The sequence below is a fragment of the Neopsephotus bourkii genome, unplaced genomic scaffold (genome assembly GCF_033783945.1).
Source record: "Neopsephotus bourkii isolate Nb327-2 ecotype Australia unplaced genomic scaffold, CSIRO-AGI_Nbou_v1 NB_1551, whole genome shotgun sequence".
NCBI classification, from domain to species: Eukaryota; Metazoa; Chordata; class Aves; order Psittaciformes; family Psittacidae; genus Neopsephotus; species Neopsephotus bourkii.
Genome location: NW_026902027.1, coordinates 15,285 through 36,551, shown reverse-complemented (window position 1 = coordinate 36,551; position 21,267 = coordinate 15,285). Strand labels below are relative to the sequence as shown.

Genomic DNA, 21,267 nt, shown 5'->3' with positions numbered 1-21,267 from the left:
TCTCCAGGCTCCAGAGTGAGCTCTTGGGGTTTGTGAATGTGTGTGTGTATCTAGAGAAACACATGCTGAGGAGGGGAAGGAAGGTGGTGACTCCCCAGATGGCTTCTGCAGTGTTGGGGATGTGCAGGAGGAGAGGAAGGAGCAGGACAGGGAGGAAGCGGTGGGGATTGCCAGGGATGAGGGTTCCCCAAGCCAGAGATCTGCAACAGGCAGATGGGAGATGTGCAACGGGAGCTGGGAACACCAGGATGCTCTGCCCTCCCAGTGCCTGTATCTCAGTGCTATCAGCAGCCCCAGGCAGATGTGCTGACAGCTCCTAAAGTAAGGGCAGAGAGTGGGACTCCTGGGAGCTGCTATGGATGGGATGTGCTTGAGGGGTTAAGAAGTGCTGGATTCACACTGGGAGGAGAAGTGGAACCGGTTCAAAAGGCCAGTCCAGAGGAGCTGGCTCAGGTCGAGGTGGCTGGGAAGGGGCAGAGGGCAGCCTCTGTAGGAGAAGCTTCCTGGCAGAGGCGAGCAGCTCCAGAGAGGATGCTTCACCCCATAGCATGTGGACATCGCAGAGCCCAGGAGCCTCCTTGCTGTATGGCCAGAAGCACCAGAACAGAGGAACAACCCATTCCCTCCCCAGCGAACAGGAAAACTGCCAGTGCAACCAAGGAACAGTGGCAGTGGATAGCAGCAGCAGATTCTGCTTTGAAAGGTAGAAGCACTGCAACAGGTTGCCCAAAGAAGTGGTAAACGCTCTGTCCCTTCCTGTGAAAGAGACCAGGGATGGAAGGGACCTTAAAGCTTCTCCTGTTGCTACCCTCTGCCATGGGCAGGGACTCCTTCCTCTAGAGCAGCTTGCTCCAAGCCCCTGTGTCCAACCTGGACTTGAACACTGCCAGGGATGGGGCAGCCACAGCTTCTCTGGGCACCCTGTGCCAGCGCCTCAGCACCGTCCCAGGGAAGAACTTGTACCTAAGAGCTCATCTCAGTCTCCCTCCAAAGCCCTTCTGTGTGCATTCAGCTGAGATAACACCCGAGGTCCCTACAGAAACACCAGCTTTAACGGAACAAATATTCTGCAAATGTTCACCTTCTCACAGTTAGACTCCACCTGAGCTCTGTGGCTTCAGGAGAAGTCGAGGTGGGCCCCATGTTACTTAGCAACTTTCAGAGAAGAGAGAGAGAGAGAGAAAGGGGGGTGTTGGGGAGGCAGAGAAATTGAGACATCACCAGTCTGCCAATGGGGGTGTTTGGTGTGGAGAGACTCTGGTGCTCAGCTTTTGGACCTGATTCTCTGGGTGAGACTCTCAAATGCAGACCGGGGGGCTGAGACTGGGGGGTTAAGATGCTGGCGCTGAGAGTCTGGGGCTGAGACTGTCGCTGCGACTACGACTAAGACTCTGGGATTCAGACTTTGGGGCTGAGACTGTAGCTGAGACTCTGCGGCACAGGCTCTGTGGCTAAGACTGCAGGGCTCATACTCTGAGATGAGACTGGGGCTGAGACTCTGGGGCTGAGACTCTGTGCCTGGGAATTTAAGGTGGAAAAGCAAGGAGCAAGGGCAGCGCTGGTGGCATCGTTGCAAACCTCACAGCCTGCAGAAGAGGCCTGGCCACAGTTTTCTGTCCTGCCTCTTCAGCTGTGTTAGCAGAGGCCAAACATTTCCTGCTCTGCTCACTGTGCTGCAGGACGGCCGGGAGCAGACGCCGGAATATGTATAGGTGTGTTGTGTAACCTGACGAATATGTATAATTGTAGAGAATAATGAGGGGAGAGATGAGGTTGCGGCAGGCATGCCTTTGGAGGAGCTATCCCCCGTGCGCCTCAGCTGAATAAAACATACCTACTTTACAACTGGAACGAGTTGTGGAGTCTCTCCACTCATCAGATCTAAGTTAAGCTGAAGGTACTTTAGAAGGATGGTGTGAAACAATTTAATCACGTTTAGCGGGGCCACAGACTTGAACACTGTTATCTTTGACCTAAGTTAGGCTAAAAGTACTCTAACCCTGTGTTTTCCAGGCACTAGCATTTCTTTATCAAGCCAGCCCTGCCCCACATCCCGCCTTTTGTTTTACCTTTACAAATTCTTTTGCTGTGCGACTCTGTTTTGCTCAAGAGTTGTGCCCATTTTCCACTTGTTGTCTAATCTTGTGTCTTCAGCGAGCTTTGTGAGCTCATACAGTTATATCCACACAGCAACACCTCTGATTTGCGAAAGCCAGTACATTCATGTGTTTATCACATTTGTAAGGCAAAAGTGAGGGAATGCCCGCTTTTGCCCGAAGGGAGCTGAGCGGAGCCGAAGCCTCCCAGAGGGGACAGAGATGACCGAAGAGACCCGAGCAGAGCCAAAGGGAGCCGAAGGGAGCCGAGGGAAGCCGATGCCACCTGAAGAGAGCGGAGCCGAAGGGAGCCGAGTGAAGCCGATGCCACCTGAAGAGAGCGGAGCCGAAGGGAGCCGAGCGGAGCCAAAATCACCCAAAGAGGGGGCAGCTGCCCGAAGGGACCCGAGCAGCCACGCTCCCCCACATGCACACACACGTGCTGCACGTGTTTTCTCACATGCAGGCACACACGTGTGCAAGCACACACACTTGGCGGCAGAGCTTCAACCGCTCCCAGTGCTACAGCACCTGTGAGCACACACACAGAGGCTCAGACACACGCATGTGTGCGTCCATCAACTCACAGGACACGGGGAGAACGAACAACCCAACACTTTTATTGGTGACTTCAAAGAACTTCTGTCCTGCTCCATGGATAAGGAACATCACACTGGGGCTCGGGGCGCTTCTGGGACAAGCAAAATGCAATTTTCCTCTGATGACACAGCACTGGGAACGACTGTCGAGGTTCTGGGATCGCTGAAGTGACAGCAAGGACATAACAGCAATGTCACAAAAGTCACTGGGGAGGGAGTTGGAACTGAGTGAGCATTAAGCTCCCTCCCAACCCAAACCACTCGGTGAGAGTATGCTTCTATGAACATCAAGGAAATAAGAGCTGGGAAATAACAGCCAAGAAAATAACAGCAAGGAAAGAGCATCTAAGGATATAGCCAAGGAAGCAACGTCAAGGAAACCCTCAGCAGTTCCTACATGGAACAAGAGCTGAACTTGGCACCAGCATTGCCATCATCACATTTACCTTATGTCAAAGACCCTCTTGTCCAAATCTGCCTCCTCCTGAGTTTCGAGCTGAGTCAGGGGCACCTTCTGCGGGGCAGGGATTAGAGAGGTGAGAAGCAGGCATGGGGCAGGGACCGGCTAGAGGGACAGAGCTGGCGCCTGCTCCTGCCCTTGCCTCCTCCTCGTCCCTGTCCGTGTCCTTGCTCCTGCTCCACCACTTGGGCCGCAGCTTCCGAAAGCACCTGGAAACAGGCAGGAGCAGAAGGATGAGAAGCAAAGGATGAACTCCTCCAGTGCTGGAGGAGTTGGGGGGGCTCTGGGTAGGGCTGGGTGCTGCTGGGGCAGAGCCTGCTGGGGCAGGGCAGGGCAGGAATTACCACTTCAGGCGCCGTCTCCTGCTGCCTTGGGAATCCTCATCATCTTCCTTGGCAGAGACCTGGCGACAGAGAGACAGAGACTCGGAACATGGAGGTTTCCACATGGAATTCTGCAGCATGGGGAGCCGGAAGGTTCTTCCTCCAGCCCAGTGCCCTCTACACACGTACAAGGCTGTGCCAGCAGCCACGCCTTTAAGAAGAGCCCCCCATGCCTCCCTGCCCAGCTCCCCACTGCTCCCTGCCTCTGGAATGACCCAGAGTTCTCCTCAGCCTTGTTAATTTCTACCTTTCTCCTCTGCACAGAGCTCTGCAGGCTCCCCCCGCCCCTTCAACACGCACCATGCCTTCTAAAGACATGAAAGCTCATTTGTCTCTTCGGAGGAGGAGGGCCCCAAAGGGAGGTTCAAACTGTGCAGCAACGATCGGGCCCCTGCCCTGTGCCCGGGCACAGCCCCGACCCACCGGAGCCACAGCACCATGCAGAAAGGCTGGGTATGGGCTCAGGGCAGGGAGCAGGGGCATTGCTGCATGGCTGGAAGCAACGGGTGCTGCAACAGAGCAGGGCCAGGACAGGAGCTGGGGAGGGGAGGCTTGGGGCGAGGGATTGCAGGCTACAGCATGGTAAGGGCTGATGGCAGAGGCCGTGATGAGAGGGAGCTGCAGCCCCCCTGAAGGAAGGAGCTACTGGGAAGATGCTCGGCAGAGCTGGGGACAGACCCTGGCAGGAGCCAGGACAAGCTGCTCCCAGCAGCTCTGAACACCTCCAAGCTCCAGGGTGCGGTGCCACAATGAGCTCCAAGCCTGGGAAAACATCTCTTGTGCTCGCCAGCACATCCACAGGCATCCGCAGCAGCACCCGGGCCCCATGAGCACTGTGGGAGCACCCCCCTGCCCCTGTGCTCTCCAGCCCCAGGGTTTGGCTGGCAGCGCTCTGCCAAACGAGTCCTTGGCTCACCTTGAAAGAGCGCTGCGCCAGGAGAGCAACGCATATGATGAGGTTCAGCAGAGTGAGCAGCGAGAGCGGCAGCACCAGCGGCAGCCAGCGATCAGAGGTGTGCTTGGGCACCTCCTGGGAGAAAAGGAGAGTGGATCAGGGAGGAGAGGAGCTGGGAAGGGAGGACAGGGGAGGGGAGGAGGAGGAAAGGGAGGCCCCTTCCATACCCCACTGCCCAGACACACACACGCAGCCATGCCCCGCTCTCTCCTACCGTCTCTGCAGATTCACTGTCCATCCGCCTGGGCTGGACTTGGGCATGGGGACGAGAGGTGCCGGCATCCTCCTCCCACACACACTGCTCAAGGAGGTCAGAGGGCTCCGGGTCACGCTGCCTCTCACTCAGCAGCTTCAGGAGCAGCCCCGTCCTCGAGACCATCTTGGCGCAGGCCTGCTGGAGCTGGGGCAGGCCACAGTCCCCCCGCAGGGCTCGAGCCCCCTGTGCCATGAACCTGCGCAGGGCTCCATCTGGCACCAGAGAGTGGAGGTGGCGGCTGAGCAGGGTGTCAAAGGGGGGTCCTCGCTTGGCTGCTCTGCCCGGGGCGCTGGAGCTGCCCTGTGCCGTTGGGGTCGGGGGTTTCTGCTCCTTCTGCTGCCCGGGTGTGGTGGTGCTTGCAGGGGCGGTGGGTGGTCTCCCACCTAGAGAGGAGCGCTCTGCTGCAGCCGTGTCCTCTGGTGTGCTGCTGGCAGCAGGGGGGCCGTTTTTAGCCAGCAGAGCATAGTAGAAATACTGGGTAGTGCTCAGTCTCTGCTCTGCTCTACCCTCTGCTGCTGCGGGCTCTTCTTCTGCAGCCCTGCTGCCCACTGTCCCATCAGTGTTCTGCTGCTTCTGCTCCTCATCTGTCCCAGCAGAGTCCTGTGTTGGGGATGGTGCTTCCTCCTCATCTTCTGCACTATCCTCATTCTCCATCCCGTCAGTCGTGTTGGTCTGCTCCATGGTGTCAGAATGATCCTGACTCTCGCCGGACCGGGCGAGGTGCGAGGCCTCTGTTGGGTATTGTGTAGGGGGCTGTGCTGCAGCAGGGGTGGGTGTTCTCTGGTGGCTGGAGACTGGGAGGATGTCGCTGAGGTTCATACTCCGCACTGCTTCCCATAAGATGGACTCTGCCTGGATCAAGTCTAAGTCAGGCTCCTGTTGCTGCCAGCTTATGGCTCTTCCTCCCTCCTCTACTGCCACCTCCTGCCCCTTGTCCCTCTGCGCTGGCTGGGCTGTGCTGGGGCTCTCCACAGTCAGGATGCTCATGGCCTTGTGCAGTTTCTTCTTCAGCTGTGCCACGAGCTCCTCTGCTAGAAAATAGAACCTCCTGGTGTCAATAGAGCTGCTCCAGCCCCTGTGCTGAATGCTCTGCAGCATCACCATCAGCTCCTTGGTGGTGTTGCCCTCCCGCCTCGAGAGCTGCTGAGAGGAAGGTGCTGATGCATTGGGGCTGCTCAGGCTCAGGAGAACTGTGAGTGTGACGGTTCTCTGCCCCCTGAGGGAAGGCTCCTTAGGCTGGAGATTCAACACAGAGCTGCTGTTCCCTTTCCTGGGTGGCACCGTTCCCTTCAGGAGCTCTGGTGTCTCTGCCAGGGGAGCTGTAACACACCAGGAGCACATCAGTGACAAGAAGCTTTCTGCCAGACACAGGCTCAGAAGGTTCACTATAGCTGGGGCACATGGGCAGGGCTGTGGGCCAGTTACCGCAGCGGGGAGCAGTGCTGCTGCACACGCTCATGCAGTCGAAGCTGAGGGTCCTGCACGGGGTCTCGGTGCTGTGCTTGTGCTGGCAGAGGCAGCAGGCCGTGTCGATGGACAGCTTGCTAAAGAACAGAGGTTGTGCACAAACACTCAGCATCACGATCCAGGGCAGCGACTCCAACCCAGGTGGCGCACAGAAGCCTGCTGGAGGTGGGAGCCAGCCCTGCACACTCACAGTGTTTCCAAGCGGGATGTTCTCAGGAGCAGCATGAGCAGTGTCTGCCGAGTCACTCGTGTGGCACCCAGGTCCCTGCAAGGGTTTCAAGAAACACATTACATTAGAGGTGGCGGCGCCAGCCTCTGCTCCGTGAACAAGCCCAGTCCCTGCTGCTTGCTGTGCTGGCCGCAGGGGGATCTGCTGCCACCTTTGCAGCTGGGGCACAGCAGAACTGCTCAGCCTTTGCCTGGCTCTGCCGCTGCCTCCAGCAGGAGAAGGGTGGGATTTGCTGCTGGATCTCTGCTTTCCGGGCCACGGGGCACCCAGACACACAGAGAAAGATCCATGGTAAGCTGTTGACAAGGAGTCTGTACTTACAGGTGAGTGACTGAAGGCAGCTTGAAGAACCACGTGTCCTCGATAACAGACAGGGGGTTATGGCTCAGGACCCTGAAATGAACCAACACCCCATGTGAGTGGGGGGTGCAGGATGAGAGCAGTGGCAGCGGTTCAGTGCTTTGTGTGTGAGGAAGGGCCTGGGGTGAAGGTTCCAGGCCGGGACAGATGCTGATGGGCAGATTCACAACATACATCAGGTCCTGACTATCTCCAGCCCAGAGAACAAAAGCCCAGAAGTGCTGCTTCTGGAAAACACAGCATCCCTTTCTTTCCTCCTCAGCTTGCACCTGCTGGTGGCTTCCCTCCAACAGGGCTTTCCCTATTTCTCACATTCCCATTGTCCATGAGTGTTCTAACTGGTCCTGCACCCAGCCAGGCAAAGCCGTGGCCTGACAGAGTTGTCATTCAGCATTGATGCTGCTGCCTATTTGGGGTAAGAGGTGAGCAGAACACAGTGACAAGGGCCACTGCTCTGAGCTCCCCTTAGCCCTTGGAACACTCACAGTGTCTGGAGGAACTGCATCCCGTGCCATGCCCGGAACGTGTCGCTCCGGATCTTGGTGATGAGGTTTCCCTCCAGGCTTCTGGGGAAACAGGAGAGCACAGAAATGAATTGGGTCTGACCCACAGGAAGCTGGAGTGAAGCAGCACTGATCTGTAGGAAACAGCCACATCCATGGTGGAACTGGGAGGAAACTGCCATTTTCTCTCCTGCTGCTTGTTAACCTGTCCAGGAGAGGAGACAAAGTGCATGCGTGCTGCATCCCTGCCTGCTCCAGGACACAGCAAGACTCAAGAGGCAGCTTCTATTCCTGCTGTGTTTGCAGAAGCCGTGGCCCCATCCTGGTGTGGCCACCAGCCATGCCCTGAGCTCCGGAGCTGGGCTGCTCCTTCAGCAGGAGAAACTGGAGGCCTTGTTCTAAGAATAACAGGAGTTTTTTCCATCACCAGAAGGTTCTAAATGCAAACAGGCTTCACCAACCACACCAGGAAGGAACTCCCATAACTCACATGGTCTCCAGGAAAGGAAGGTTCTCAAAAGCACACGCCTCGATCAGCTGGATTTTGTTGTAAGATAAATCCCTGTTAACAGGAGAACACAAAACGCTGGTGACATTTGCACTGTCCTGGTTCCTCTCAGGGGCTCTGACATTGGCAGCACAGACCTGCCATAGCCCTCACTTCAGGTGGGGTTTCTCTCTGGCACTGACTTGCAGTGGTGTGGAACCGGAGGTCACGCTCCTGACGGGGGTGGCTGCAGCTCAGAGAGGTTCTCCCAGCTCTGATCCCAGCAGGGGTATTTCAGGGCTGATTTTCTCTCTGGTAACAGCAGGTTCTTTATGCACGCCCCAACAGCACCTCTTGTGTGAGGCCTCAGGGACAGGCTGTAACGCCCTGTGTGACCAACATGGGGCTATTTCCCCCAGCTCCTAAACGTCACCTCCCTGCAGAGCCCTGCTCTGCTGTGCGCAGGAGTCCTCTGGCCTGACTCTAGAAACCAAAAGGTTCCTTGTTCCAGCCTGAACTCGCTGCCTGGGCTTGTTCTGCAGCAAACAAGGAGAGAGGAACCTTTGTGGGGAGCATTTCATGGCCTGCTCAGCCAGAGTCCCCAGCCCCGTCCTGTGGGGGAATGGGAAGTGCCTGCTCCTCTCCATGGGCAATGAAGCTGCACCATGAGCTCCCTCCAAGGCAGCTCTGGGGCATCTGAGCTGAGAGGAGACGAATGCACAAGGTTTGGCCTCATGCAGGTCTGTGCAGGGACAGGGCAGCAGCCGCCTGCTCCTGCTTGGCCGTGGGGCAATGGGAGTGCAGCGCGTCCCTGCGGAGCCCTCCCCTGCACCAAAACCCTGCTCTGCTCTGGCTGCAGCCGCAATACCGTCCGCAGGAATAAAGCCCTTCCTGGGGCGGGCCGGGCAGCAGGGCCAGGGCAGGGGGAGGCCGTGCCCACCACCATGGGCAGGGGGATACTTACAGGTGCCTCAGCAGGAGCAGCCCCTCCAGCGAGCGCCTCTTCACTGCCCGCAGGTTGTTGTGCTGGAGGACTCTGCAAGAGACGGACGAACACGAGCAGTGGCACCCGCGGCTCTCAGGGGCAATGGAGCTCTCAGGGGAACAACCCTGCAGCAGTGCCACCGCAGCCTCTCTGCGGGTCCTGCCACGGCTCATCACACTCATGGCAGGAGCAGGGGCTTGCTCCCAGCCTGCTGACCCTGCCTGCAGCCTGAGCACGGGTTCCACAGGCCCAGGGATGGCCCCGGAGGGCAGGAGGTACCCAGCCCAGGGCACTGCTCGCCATGGAACAGCTCTGGGGATTCACACCCCTCCTTGCTGAGCAGCTCGGCCTTGGCTGCACGTGGCAAGCACTGGTGCGGTGCTCGGCACAGCCTCGGCTCCACAGCCCGGCGGAGGGATGGGGATCCCGGAACCCCTGTGCCATGTCTGGCACTGGTGGATACTCACAGCTTCTCAGCCCACGGGTATCCCTGCCAGGCCTGCGGGGGGATGAGGGCGAGCGCGTTCCCAGTGAAATCCCTGCAGAGAAGCCATTGGCAGCGTCACCCCCAGCACAAACCCTTCCCCTGCCCCAGGGCTGCGGCCTGGAGCTGCCCCCTCGGCGCTGCCCCTCAGCCCCCCACAGGCAGCGGGGCCCTGGAGCCGCTCTCGGGGTGTCCCGGGGCAGCGCCCGGAGCTGCAGGGCACTCACAGCACGGAGAAGGGCCGTTGGTGGGTGGCCGGGGGCACGCGGGCCAGGGCAGCGCTGCTGCAGTTCAGGCGGCGCCCGCGGCAGCGGCAGGGCCCCGGGCAGGGCCTCAGGGGCCGGGCCAGGCCGGGGGCCAGGCCCAGCAGCAGCAGCAGCAGCGGTGCCATGGCGACACAGGGCCTGAGCGCCTTTGGTACCACACAAGGCTCAAGGCTGGGGATCCAAACCAGGAGCTCTCATCTGCGACCAGCAGCGGATCCGGGGCTGTGCTGGCCCTGTGTTCTGGGGCTGTGAGCGTGCGTCCCCATTGTGACATGGGACAATCCCTGCCACTGGAGCTGGTGCTCTCCCCCACCTGGGGCTGTTACAGACCAGCACCTCTACATGTGCAGCACATGTGCGTTCAGTGCGGTCTGTGTGCGTCTGCCACACGTGTGTGCATGCATGTGTGCGTGTGCCTGAGGGCTGCCCTGTGTGGGTACGCGTGTGTACATGTGTGTACATGTGTGTACCTGTGTGCGGAAAGCTTCAGGCCTGATGTGTTGGCTTGGAAACAGCAGTGTCACTTCCAAGGGACACTTGGCAGTGTCGATGTCACACCCAAACCCTGCGGGGAGCTGCTGGCCAATCTCCTTCTCCATTTGGATGGCAAAGGCTTCCAAGTCAAGGGAGTAAACTCCTTCTCCAACCTCTCACACCCTCAGAAAGCTGCAGGGTGCCGGAGCACCTCTCGGACCCTATTCAGCACCAGAACACGCTGTATTTGAGCCGGGATGCAGCCGTGCACCCAGCATCTCACTGACAGCCCCGTGCTTTGCTCATAGGGCCTCCAGTCACGGCTTGGTTTTGCTCTGAAGAACAGGGCAAGACTCCAAAAGGCACAAGTCCAATCAACTCACAGGACACAGGGTGAATGAACAACACAGCAGTTTTATTGGTCTATAATGTCTAAGGTAAAAGTAATGTCTAATCTAAACCTCAAGTCAAATCTTTAGTCTCTAAACCTAAAATTGGATCTAAACCTAATGTCTAATCTAAACCTAAAGCTGAGTCTTCATGTGTAATGTAAACCTGAAGTCGAATCTTCTTCATGTCTAATCTGAACCTAATGTCTAATTAAATCTGATATCGAATCTTTTTTGTGTTTAATCTAAACCTAACGTTGAATCTTCTTCTTGTCTAATCTGAAGCCTGTGTCCAATCTAAACCTAATGTCGACTCTTCTTCGTGTCTGATCTAAACCTAAAGTTGAATCTAAACCTAATGTCAAATCTAAGCTCAGGTTAAAAGGAATGAATCATGTTTAAACTACTCCCCCTTATCCTATCACTAGAGGCCCCTGTATAAAGTCCCTCTCCAGATCTCTTCAGGCGCTGGGAGCGGCTCTAAGGTCTCTCTGGAGCCTTCTCTTCTCCAGGCTGGAGCATTTGGTCTTCTTGAACTCCATGATGTTTGCCATCGGGTGTCATGAGCAGTGAGGGGCCTGCAGCACCCTACTTCGTGGGGAGGGACCATGGGGCTGGGGCTGAGCGCTCTCTGAAGGCAAGGGAAATTGTCTCGTCCCAGAATGATGTGTCCTCACTGGAAAAGCTTGACTGGGATCTGGCATCACTGAAATGACAGCAGGGACAAAACAGCAACAACATAACAGCCACTGGGGAGGGGGCTGGAACTGCATGAACTGAACGCGGGGCCTTCATCACCTCCTTCACACTTACCATTGGTTGACAACCACCTTGTACAAGCCTGAGTCCTCGCCAGCAGTGGACTGAGCCAGGGCCACCTCCTGCGGGGCAGGGATAGGAGCGGTGCGAAGCAGGCACGGGGCAGGAGCAGGCAGGGAGGCGGAGCTGTTGCTTGCTCCTGCCCGTACCTCATCTTCATCCCTGTCTGTGTCCTTGCTCCTGCTGCACCACTTGGGCCAGACTCAGGGGCTAAGACTCAGAGGCTGAGACTGGCTGAAACGGTGGCTGAGACTCTGGGCCTCAGACTTTGGAGCTGATACTCTCAGACTCTGAGGCTGATACTGTTGCTGAGACTCTATAGCTAAAACTCTGGGATTCAGACTTTGGGGCTGAGACTGTGGCTCACACTCTGTGGCTCTGACTCTGGGTCTCAGACTTTGAATTTCAGCCTCTGTGACCGAGACTGTGATTTAGACTCTGTGGCTGAGACTCTGGGGCTCAGGTTTTGGAGCTGAGACTCTCAGACCCTGTGGCTGAGACTGTTGCTGAGGCTGTGGGGCTGAGTCTCTGGGGCTGAGACTGTGGGGGTGAGACTCTGGTGCTCCGGTTTTGGAGCTGAGACTCTGGCTGATACTCTCAGACACAGACTCTGGCGCTGAGACTCTTGGGGCTGAAACTCTGGGTCTCAGACTTTGGAGCTGATACACTGTCCTGGGTTCAGCAGTAGCAGTCACTTTTTCTCCTTCTTAGTAGCTGGTGCAGCACTGTGGTTTTGACTTTCAGCCTGGGAACAGCAATGCAAAGATTTAACCAATGTACGGGAGGGGGTCCGGCTAAGCTGCTTGCTTAACAATGTTATTGCTTGCCCATAAACAAACATTTTTCATGCTCATTATGCTGTGCTAGAGCAGGATGGGAGGACAAGGCTACTGATAAGAGGAAGGAACAGTCACCTGGCTCCTGCTTTCTGGGCCCTGAAACCAGCTAGAACCAGCTTTGTGGTTTGGACTGTGAGGATGGAGGCACGGACCCAGAGATAGAGTGCAAGCTGGATCGTCTGTTGCAAAGATTACACAATATTTATACACTTCCAAGCAATTAGCAAGCACATCTGTGTTTGCCTTGCGGTTACATCAGGTGAAAGGTCCATCAGATTTTCTTACCGACATCCTCTTCCCACTTCCGACGTCCTTGTTCCTTGCCAATTCCAACATCTTCCAAGTACCAGTCAGGGACGGGTCACTCTTAATTGCCTGCTGTAGTTTCTCCTTCCCATGGTCTCTGACAGTTTCGATACATTCCAACCCCACAGTTCCCCCTTCTTGTTTTTGCAATGCAGTGTACACGTGTCTTTCAAAAGCTTGGGATAACATTCGCTGCATGCATTGTAATAAGCAAGGTGCAACGCGGATGATGGCGAAGAGAGCGAGCAAAAAGATCAGTCCTCCCTTAACCAAAGTTAATACCTCTATGCAACACATTTCCTCCAAAGTTTCGCACCCATGTCCAAGTGTTAAGAGGAGAAAATTGATTGCTGCTCTATTTTGTAATGTCGCATGTCTTACAGAATCAACATCAGTGAGCAATGTAGAGAGAGTGGATGCTGCAGCGTTAGTTTGCTTAGCTTCAAAAGCCAGGTGACGTGGGAGCCACCGCATAGAATCATACAATAGTTCGGGTTGGAAAGGATCTTAAGATGGTCAGGTTCCAAGCCCCCTGCCATGGACAGGGACACCTCGCTCTAAACCGTATCACCCAAGGCCTCGTCCAACCTGGCCTTGAGCACTGCCAGGGATGGAGCATTCACAACCTCCCTGGGCACCCATTGCAGTGCCTCACCACCCTAACAGGAAAGAATTTCCTCCTTATATCCAATCTAAACTTCCCCTGTTTAAGTTTTAACCCGTTACCCCTTGTCCTGTCACTACAGTCCCTAATGAAGAGTCCATCCCCAGCATTCCTATATGGCCCCTTCAGATACTGGAAGGATGCTATGAGGTCTCCACGCAGCCTTCTCTTCTCCAGGCTGAACAGCCCCAACTTTCTCAGCCGATCTTCATATGGGAGGTGCTCCAGCCCCTGAGCATCCTCGTGGCCTCCTCGGACTTGTTCCAACAGATCCATGTCCTTTTTATACACCCACCATGGAACCAAGTAACAAAGGGTTTGCACCCTCTGGATCCTTAGCATTCCCAGAAAGCCCGTGGAGCACCTGTCCCTCTTGCCAGGCCTGATCCTAAGTCCACAGGCCACAAGCTTTTCATCCGACCTTTGTCTGTCCAGCACCTCCAGTCCCCAGCTCGATGGGGATGGGATGCTCCCACCACTCTCTTCTGTCCCCAGCCCCTCAGAAGCATCTCTCCCCCTGGCTTCCATACTCCATGCTCCCTGGGATGCTTCTCCACCACCCTGATCTTTCCTGGGGGCAGTCACCAACTGCTGTTCCAGGTCTTCCTTGGGCTTCCCAGAGGTCCCAGCCTGAGCTCCACCACGTGTTCTCCTGCTCAGCTCCTCACAGTCCAGCCAGTCCATGTCCCCAGCAACAAATGTCCCTGACCCGAGCATCCTCTCTTGCCTGGGTACCACCTTCCCACCCCCCACCCCCCCCCCGCCCCCGAGCCCTCTCATGTGCCCTGAGCATCATGCATTCCCTGGGAATGGAGGTGGCGGATGGGGAGGGGTCAGCTCCCCCCATGGGCACTTTGGGTTCCCATTTCAGTGTCACTTTAACTGGAGTGTGTGTGCAGGGCTGGAAGGCTCCGTATTAAATTGCCAATCTGATCGCGTGCTGCCGGGAGGTGGCCGTAGCTAAGCAGCACCACCCCACAGCCACTTGTGGGCTGGTGACTCCTCTGCTGGCTGCTCCTTGGAGTGCCCCAAAAGGAAGCAGCAACCAGCCACAGCACCCCAGGAAGGGTGAGGGGCAGAGCCAGCTCTGCGCAGCCCCCCCCGGGCACCACCCCACTAAAGGCTTTGGTACTCGATGCCCAGCTTGGGGGGTCACAGCACGAAGCTGTCCCGTCTGCAGATGCCCCCAGCACTTGAGAGTGTTCAAGGCTGTTATAAAAATTCCGTCTTGGCCATGATCTGATTTAATTAATTGTTTATTACAATGGATTAATATCGAGAGGCAATAAGCAAGCAGCGCTGGGTGCGCCGGGGAGTCTCCGCTCCACCCAAGACGCACACCGAGAGTTCTGGGGTACAGGCTCTTATACTCCTCGGTCTTGGGTTTCAACCAATCCTGTCATCTCCTTCACCCGAATATCGACGTGGTTCCTTTTCATTGTTCTCCTCCTGTTACTGGGGTCTTATCTTTGGGTGATGAAACTTCTTAAAAAGTTATTGAATTCCTTGGCAATACATTAACAGGGGATGTCTGTCACAAGCTTAACCACCATCTTAGCCCCCTCAATTCCATTGCTTATATAGTTACTTATTCAATACACAAGTTTCAGCTCATCCTGTAACAGAAGGTATCTCTTGATTACCTAACCCCCTCAAGGCATTCAAGCAGTTAAACAAAGTACCCCTGTAATTAGCAAAGCGTTTGAGACATTCAAGTAGTTAAACAAAGTACCCCTTAAAGTAACAAAGTGTTTGATTAGGAAGGATTATTCCTTTGTTTCTTCTTCTCTTTTATCATTGTATTGACAGGAACATCTATCTTAATCTGATCATTCCTATACATTCTACACATGATTTTTGATTCCACCCAAAGTACAATGATGGCAAGGACTCCTAAGTTGCTGACAGGAATCATTCCTATATACCTCACAAGGCCAGGTTGGACACAGGGGCTTGGAGCAAGCGGCTCTAGTGGAAGGGGTCCCTTCTACCCGAACCAGTCCGGGGTTCTAAGACCCCAAGGGGTGGCACCGCCGAGCTCGGGCCCGCACCACCGCCCGCAGGTGAGTACGGAGCAGCGCGCCTCCAGGCGGAAACACCCCCCGGGCAGTGGAGACGCGTGCCCGCGGGACAGAGCGGCCCCGAGCGGAGACACCAGCTCTCTGTGGTACGCGTGCGGCGCTCTGGGCGCAGGCGCGCCTCTCTATGGTAGGAGGTGCGCTCTAGCTGCCTTTCTATGGTACATGGGTGATGCTCTGGCCACAGGCCTGCGTCTTTATGGTACAAGAGGGGCTATAGCCGGGCTCGCAGTCGCCGCAGGGCCCGGAGCTCGGCCCGCGCTTTGCGCCGCTCGAGACCGGCGGGACCCGCTCCGGAGGCTCCGGCGTCCCACGGGCGCTGCGCAGACGCTCCTGAGCAGCGCGTCCGCTGCGGTGGTGCCGGGACCGAGTCCGGGAGGAGCCGCGGAGCGCCCCTGGGACCGCTGCAGCCACCTGGGCCCCGCCGCGGCCTCCCTCCACCTCTCCCCGCCGCAGCGCAGGTAACGGCCGTGCGTAACGGTAACGGTAACGGGCCGGGGAGGGACCGGAGCTTTCGGGCCGCGAACAGGAGCGAGCTGCGGGAGGTGTCCGGGGGAGGTGCCCCGAGAGCCGGCTCTTTGCGGGGCAGGAAACGACGCGGAGGTTGCTCGCGTTCGGCTGCGCCCACGAAGGCTTCGCTGGAGGCAGCGGAGGAGCTCGGAGCAGGAGGCTGCGGGAAGCGGTGGGAAGCGGGGTCTGGAGCCGGCGCTCGCTGCTGAGCGTGGGGCGAGCAGGTTCTTCCCTTGGCTGCCAGGGCAGCGCAGCGGCTGTGGATGGAGCTGCCGGCTCCGGGGTGCCTTTAAGGGCTCCTGAGTTCGCGAGCGGTGCCCGCGGGGGAGGGCTGGAGGGGACTCTGGGTCCTGAGCGCTCAGCCCTAACGCGGTGGCTGCCCAGGAGCTGCTTCCCAGCGCGGGGCTCAGCCCCTGGCTCGGCCCCTTTGCTCCTGCCGGGGCAGCAGCTCTGTCCCAGGCTCTGCAGCGCTCCGCTCTTGAGCTGCTTTCCCCGTTGCTGCAGTAGCGGCGCTCGCTGGTGTCAGCCGTGGCCTCGGCAGTGCTGGGAACGGTTCAGCCTGAGGACCTTAAAGGTCTTTTCCGAGCTGCCCTGCCTGAGGCTTGCACACTATTGCTCAGGCTGCCTCCCCGAGAGAATGCATTTCCCTTTCCTCTCTCTCTCTCTCTGTCTCTCGGAAGCCCAAGGCTTGTTGTGCTGCTGAAATCTCATGGTGCTGGTGGGTCAGAACCCTTTGCTTTAGGCAGAGGCTCCAGCCGTGGACAGGGGTGCGTGAGTGTCAGCAGCTGAGTGCTCAGGAATGCTCAGTGAGAAACATAACCCTATGTTTTCCAGGCACTAGCTTTTCTCCTATCAAGCCCCCCCCCCCCCCCATTTCTTTTACCTTTACAAATTCTTTTGCTATGTGACTCTGTTTTGCTCAAGAGTTGTGCCCATTTTCAACTTGTTGTTTGATCTTGTGTCTTCAGCGAGCTTTGTGAGCTCATACAGTTATATCCACACAGCAACACCTCTGATTTGCGAAAGCCAGTACATTCATGTGTTTATCACACTCCTCCCCTCACAACCTGTCTCTTGGCCTCCCTCTCAAGGGAATTCCTCAGCTCACAACACACTGGAGTGTTTCCTCCTGCTCCTGGGGGGGTCTGAGCCTGCTCCTGGCTTTCATCCACTGCCTGGTGGGCTCTGGGGCAGGATAAAGGTGATAAAAGCATAAAGGTGAGGGGAAGAGCTGGCTGTTCCCATAGCTGATTCCAGTCGGGAGAGCTGTGGTCTCTGACTGAATCTGAAGGCAGAATGTAAACCCTCTGGGGTTGCTGCAGCTCCTCTCATGTTGAGGAACGCTTGGGAAGCTTTCATTCAAGGCTTCTCTGGGTGCTGTTGGTGGTGTCTGACAGGCATCCCCTGTCATTGGGATCCTAATGTGTGGGCTCAGTTCTGGGGGGTGGTTCTGCCTGTTGGCACCAGTGCAGCTCTGAGCCCGGCCTCCTCTGCAGAGCTCAGGTAAGCCAGCACGCTGATACGGTTGGACTTGGTGTGCCTGCAGGACCACTGCCGCTCCGCCTCCTGCTGCAATGCCAAGAGCAACCAGTGCAGCCTGGACACAGCCAGCGTGCACCTAAGGCTGTGCGAGGGGGTGAGACCACGCTCTTCCTCACCTGTAGGTAGCAAAATGCCTGCTCCATGGTTTCTGGGCCACCAGCCCTGCTTGGAGGGAGGATCCTGGCCTGAGGTGTGCTGGGAGAGGGCAGCCTTGTCTCTAAATCAGTAGCTGTTTTGGGAAGAGATCTGGCCCTAAGCAGATTCTGAACAGTTGCTGTTGCTGTATCGTGTCTTGTTCTTAAATGTGTGGCTGTGTTTCCTCCCCCTCCTCGACAGCCCTTTTGGGGTAGAGATGTGAGTATCTTCAGTGGCTGGTGTTTCACAGGCTGGTTTGAGCCCAGCGGCAGTGCAGGGAGTGAACAGACTGGTCAAGAAATGGTTGGGTTCCTTTTCCCTGCTGTTTGAGCTGGTCAGAACTCACCTTTTCTGTCCGTCCTTCTCAGTTGCTCTCTCCCTTCTGTTGGAACTCACCCTTAGTTATGGGCTGGTCTTCAGTGCTCAGCTTCCTCATGGAGTTCTGTCAGTAGAAACCAGAACCACTGAAGTTGAGGCCCTTGGCTCTGAATCTGGCTCCTTGCAGCAGCAGTGATGCTTTCAGGACTTGTAGCCTGAACCAGACATTAGTGTGGGTGGCATCAGGGTGCAAAGAGTCTGTCACCAGCCAAAATCAACGGGGGAGGCCTGTCTGAGAGTGGTAGTTGTGCTGATCGTGCCCTGGGGCTGTGGCAGGCACTGGTGGTGACTGTGACCCTGGTCCCTCGCTTCGGGGCCGGGCGGGCACGTGCCGCGCTATGGGCTGGAGTGGCTGGTGAAGAACAGCTCCGAGGGCAGAAGCAGCAGGTGATGCACCCGCGCATCCTCTGGAATGCTGACATTTACCGCCAGGCCCAGGTGCCCTCCGTGGACTGCCGGAGCTTCCTGGAGATGGACGCGGGGCTGAAGGAATTCCTGCAGAACTTCCTGCTTTGTGGCACCCAGCAAAGAGGACCCAGCAATGGTGGCAGAAAGGATGAGCTTGATGAGGTAACAGGGGCTGCCCTGGGAATGGCACTGACAGCTTTGTCAGGAGCTGGGAAGGGCAGACTGCTCAGTTCTTTGGGAAGGTGCTGCTGCCTTGTCCTGTGTGTCGTGCAGTGTGGTCTGGTTTGCAAAGCAAAGGTCTGGGTCTTCCACAGCCTCTGGCCACTGTGCTTGAACCGAGCTGGAGCGTTGCACTGTGGGATCTGCCCCTTCCTAGGTGAGAGTCTGGATCATGAGGCTGTGGAGCTGCCCCGGGGGAGTGTGGTGACTTTTGTGACAGTGGGGCTGTGCGCAGAGAGGAGGAACTGGAGGAAGTGGCCTGTCTGGGAAGAGCAGAGCTTTGCAAAGAGAGGCATTTCCTGTTATGGCTTGGAAGGTTGGGAGGGCAGCCCTGGCCCTGGGAGCCAGGGAGATCAGCAGCAGTTTGTTTCTGCTGTGTTTCAAACAGCCCAACAGCATGGCAGGATAGGCTTTGTGTTTCAAGTCTTGTCCAAGCTGCAGGAACACTTTAACGTGCCTTATGCCACTGAGAGAGGAGGGATTGCTTCTAATGAGTAGAAACAAATAGAAAGGAGGGGTTCCAAGGAATATCCAGGCAGCTTTTTGCTCCAGGTACCCTTAGCCCCTGAGCACTCTTGTCCCTCTGTCTGTCTCCTTCTGTGCATGTTGCAGGGGGGAAGGTGGCTGAAAACGCAAGATCCTGAGAAGAGAAGTGGGCTTGGTGGTGGGTGGGTGCAGGCAGGGGCTGGTTGTGCCCTGGCAGCTCCTCATGCCGCTCAGGGGCTTCCTTGCTCTGACAGTTGCCATGAGTGCCAGAACTGTAGAACTCATCAGCTCTTTTTGTTCCTTTCACTTGGAAGGATTCCCTTCAGGTAGGGAACCTTCCATTGCAGGCAGCTGAAGTGCATCAAGCAAAGGCAACCTGGGCTTCATTAGTAGGGCTAACCATGAATGCTTGTAGCTCTGCAAAGCCAGAGTTGTGCAGGAAGAACATGGATTTCTGGCTTTCCTGAGCCCCCATCTCTGCCAGAAATCCTTTCTTGCCAGCCTCTTCCAGTCTTGCTTCCAAAATGCTTGAGTCTTTGAGGTGTTTCTAAGTGAAATGAGGTGTTTTTCGGGAAAGATGTGTTCATTTCAATGTCTGCTTCCTGCCCGCTGCTTTGGCTGAAACCTGACAAGTCTCAGGTTACGTTATTGCCAAGGGTGAAGGACGGAGAACCCCCAGGCTATGGGAAAGACTGCAACATTATTCAGCTCCTGAGGTACCAAAGAGCCTGCCCAGAAAAGTGGCTTCCTCTGAGTCCTGAGCTGCAGGAGGAGGTTGTTGCCTTGGAGACACAGAGCGGCCTTTGCTCCAGTGCTCCTGCACTGCCTTTGTAAAGGGTGAATGGAGCACCCAGGTGAAAAGGTGCTGGTGACTGTGGAGGTGGAGGTGCTGCCCCATCCCCTGCTGTGGGACTGGGTTCAGAGGCCCTGAAGGGAGAGCAGAAGATCAAGGCTTTCCCAGAGGGTAACAGTTCATTTTCTAACAAGGGAAGGTGGCTGGAGACAGCTCCTGGGTGTTTGCTTCTAACAGCGCAATGCCCACCTTGCTTGGACAGAGGGAAAGAAGCTTCCGAGCAGTAATGGTAGGACAGGAGCTGAGTTGGATGGTTTCCCACTAGGGAGGGATGTGCCTGTGGGTAAGATGGTCACTGGGGACTCCTCCAGGCTTTCCAAAGGGCCTTTAGTGTGTTGCCTTGTTAGGAGACCATAATGTATGTGCCTTTGAATGGGAGTCACCCTGGGCACCCTTGTACTTCCCGACAACTTCAACAGTACAACCAGCATTTCTTTACTGTCCTCCTGTTCTGAGATGGTGGAGATGAGGCCTCAAGAGGTGGCAGGCAGAGCTGTTAATTGCTGGCCTGTCTCTGTTCCCTGGCAGGCCTCAGTGAAACCAGAAGGGTGGTTGCATGCACCTGCACCTGATGGGGAGCACCTTCCAGCCCCGGGACAGGCAGCCCAAGTGTCTTCATGCTCTGGTTTCTCTTGCCCGTGCAGCATCCAAGTGTTCCAGTGCCTGAAGCACAAGGGCAGGAGCGGGCGGATGCTGCTGGTGGATGGTTTCTGTGCGGCAGAGCAGGTTCTCCAGCGCTCCCCAGACCAATTGGAGCTGCTCCCCAAGGTCCCGCTGGAGCAGGAGGGTGTCGAGACTGTCACGACATGATTGGAATTGGGCCAGTTCTCAGTGTCTACCCCTGAAGAAGGAGCTTTATCTCCTCAGGTAACACCCATGGGAGGCCTCTTGCGAATGGGAAGGAGAGGGGATTGTGGCAGAGAGTGGAGGGGTTTCAGGAGGTATCCTAAACTAAAATGGCACCTTCTAGTGGAAGGTGTCCCTGCCCGGGACAGGGCTTGGAACTGGATGAACTTGAAGGTCCTTTCCAACCCAAACCAGGCTGTGGTTCTATGAAAAAACAATCTATATTTGAGGGGCAGCAGTGAAGCCACAGGAACAGCCCAGGTTTCTTCCTGGGCTGTGCACTGCTGCTTTAGAGGAGGTGTCAGAGGCACCCATACAAGGATGGGTGTCAGTGCTGAGCTCTGGCTTTTCACTCCTCTCATCCTCACTTCAGCTCCATGCCTCCATCTCCATTCGTTTGAGAGGCAGTAGGATTCAGCCCTTCCAAAGGAAATTTGGGCTGCTTTCTGCAACTCCAGCCTGGCTTAGTGCAGGAGCCTGATGGGACACCAGCAGGAACAGTTTTGCACTTGGTAGCATAGTCCTTGCTCCCAGTGCTGGGTGTTCTCCTGACAGTCCTGCACTTGCAGTGTAACCTCTCCTGTCCTCTCTCGGGCTTCCCTTAAACACTGCCTCATCCCCCAGAGAATGAACCCTGGGTCAAAGTGAAGGCAGGCAAGGTAGGGCTTGGAGCTGGGAGACTCGCCTGGGTTTTGTGCAGGGAGGGAAGCATGGTCCTTTGGATGTGCTTGCTTGCTTCAGGCAAGCTACACAGACTGCAGCTTGCTTCGCAGCTCTTCTAAGGTGGCCTG

The 21,267-nt window shown here is 56.4% G+C and overlaps 1 protein-coding gene, 1 long non-coding RNA gene and 1 pseudogene across 2 annotated transcripts; 1 reads left to right on the top strand and 2 right to left on the bottom strand.

The window, feature by feature from the left end:
• Nucleotides 1-3,147: 3,147 nt before the first annotated feature.
• On the bottom strand, nt 3,148-7,543 carry LOC133221781 (uncharacterized). The gene is made up of 8 exons (XM_061370954.1): nt 7,291-7,543; nt 6,767-6,838; nt 6,407-6,481; nt 6,175-6,293; nt 4,708-6,068; nt 4,455-4,568; nt 3,500-3,558; nt 3,148-3,364 (listed from the first exon to the last, which is right to left on the bottom strand). Exons 1-8 carry the CDS (start codon nt 7,488-7,490, stop codon nt 3,148-3,150), a joined length of 2,217 nt encoding a protein of 738 aa, XP_061226938.1. The 5' UTR covers nt 7,491-7,543.
• An 86-nt stretch (nt 7,544-7,629) lies between these two features.
• Nucleotides 7,630-9,382, bottom strand: LOC133221784 (uncharacterized). The gene is made up of 3 exons (XR_009728070.1): nt 9,248-9,382; nt 8,760-8,831; nt 7,630-7,870 (listed from the first exon to the last, which is right to left on the bottom strand). It is a non-coding gene; the product is annotated as an uncharacterized LOC133221784 (long non-coding RNA).
• A 7,557-nt stretch (nt 9,383-16,939) lies between these two features.
• LOC133221787 (trimethyllysine dioxygenase, mitochondrial-like) lies at nt 16,940-20,475 on the top strand (annotated as a pseudogene).
• The last annotated feature ends 792 nt before the right edge of the window (nt 20,476-21,267 follow it).

Bases quoted from the DNA above. Each gene is read 5' to 3' on its own strand.
- LOC133221781 (XM_061370954.1), bottom strand. From the start codon at position 7,490: ATGGCAGTTTCCTCCCAGTTCCACCATGGATGTGGCTGTTTCCTACAG. The intron at 6,839-7,290 runs GTGAGTGTTCCA...GGTTCATTTCAG, and splicing joins ATGCAGTTCCTCCAGACACT to GGTCCTGAGCCATAACCCCC. The intron at 3,365-3,499 runs GTAATTCCTGCC...GCCTGTTTCCAG, and splicing joins AGGAGACGGCGCCTGAAGTG to GTGCTTTCGGAAGCTGCGGC.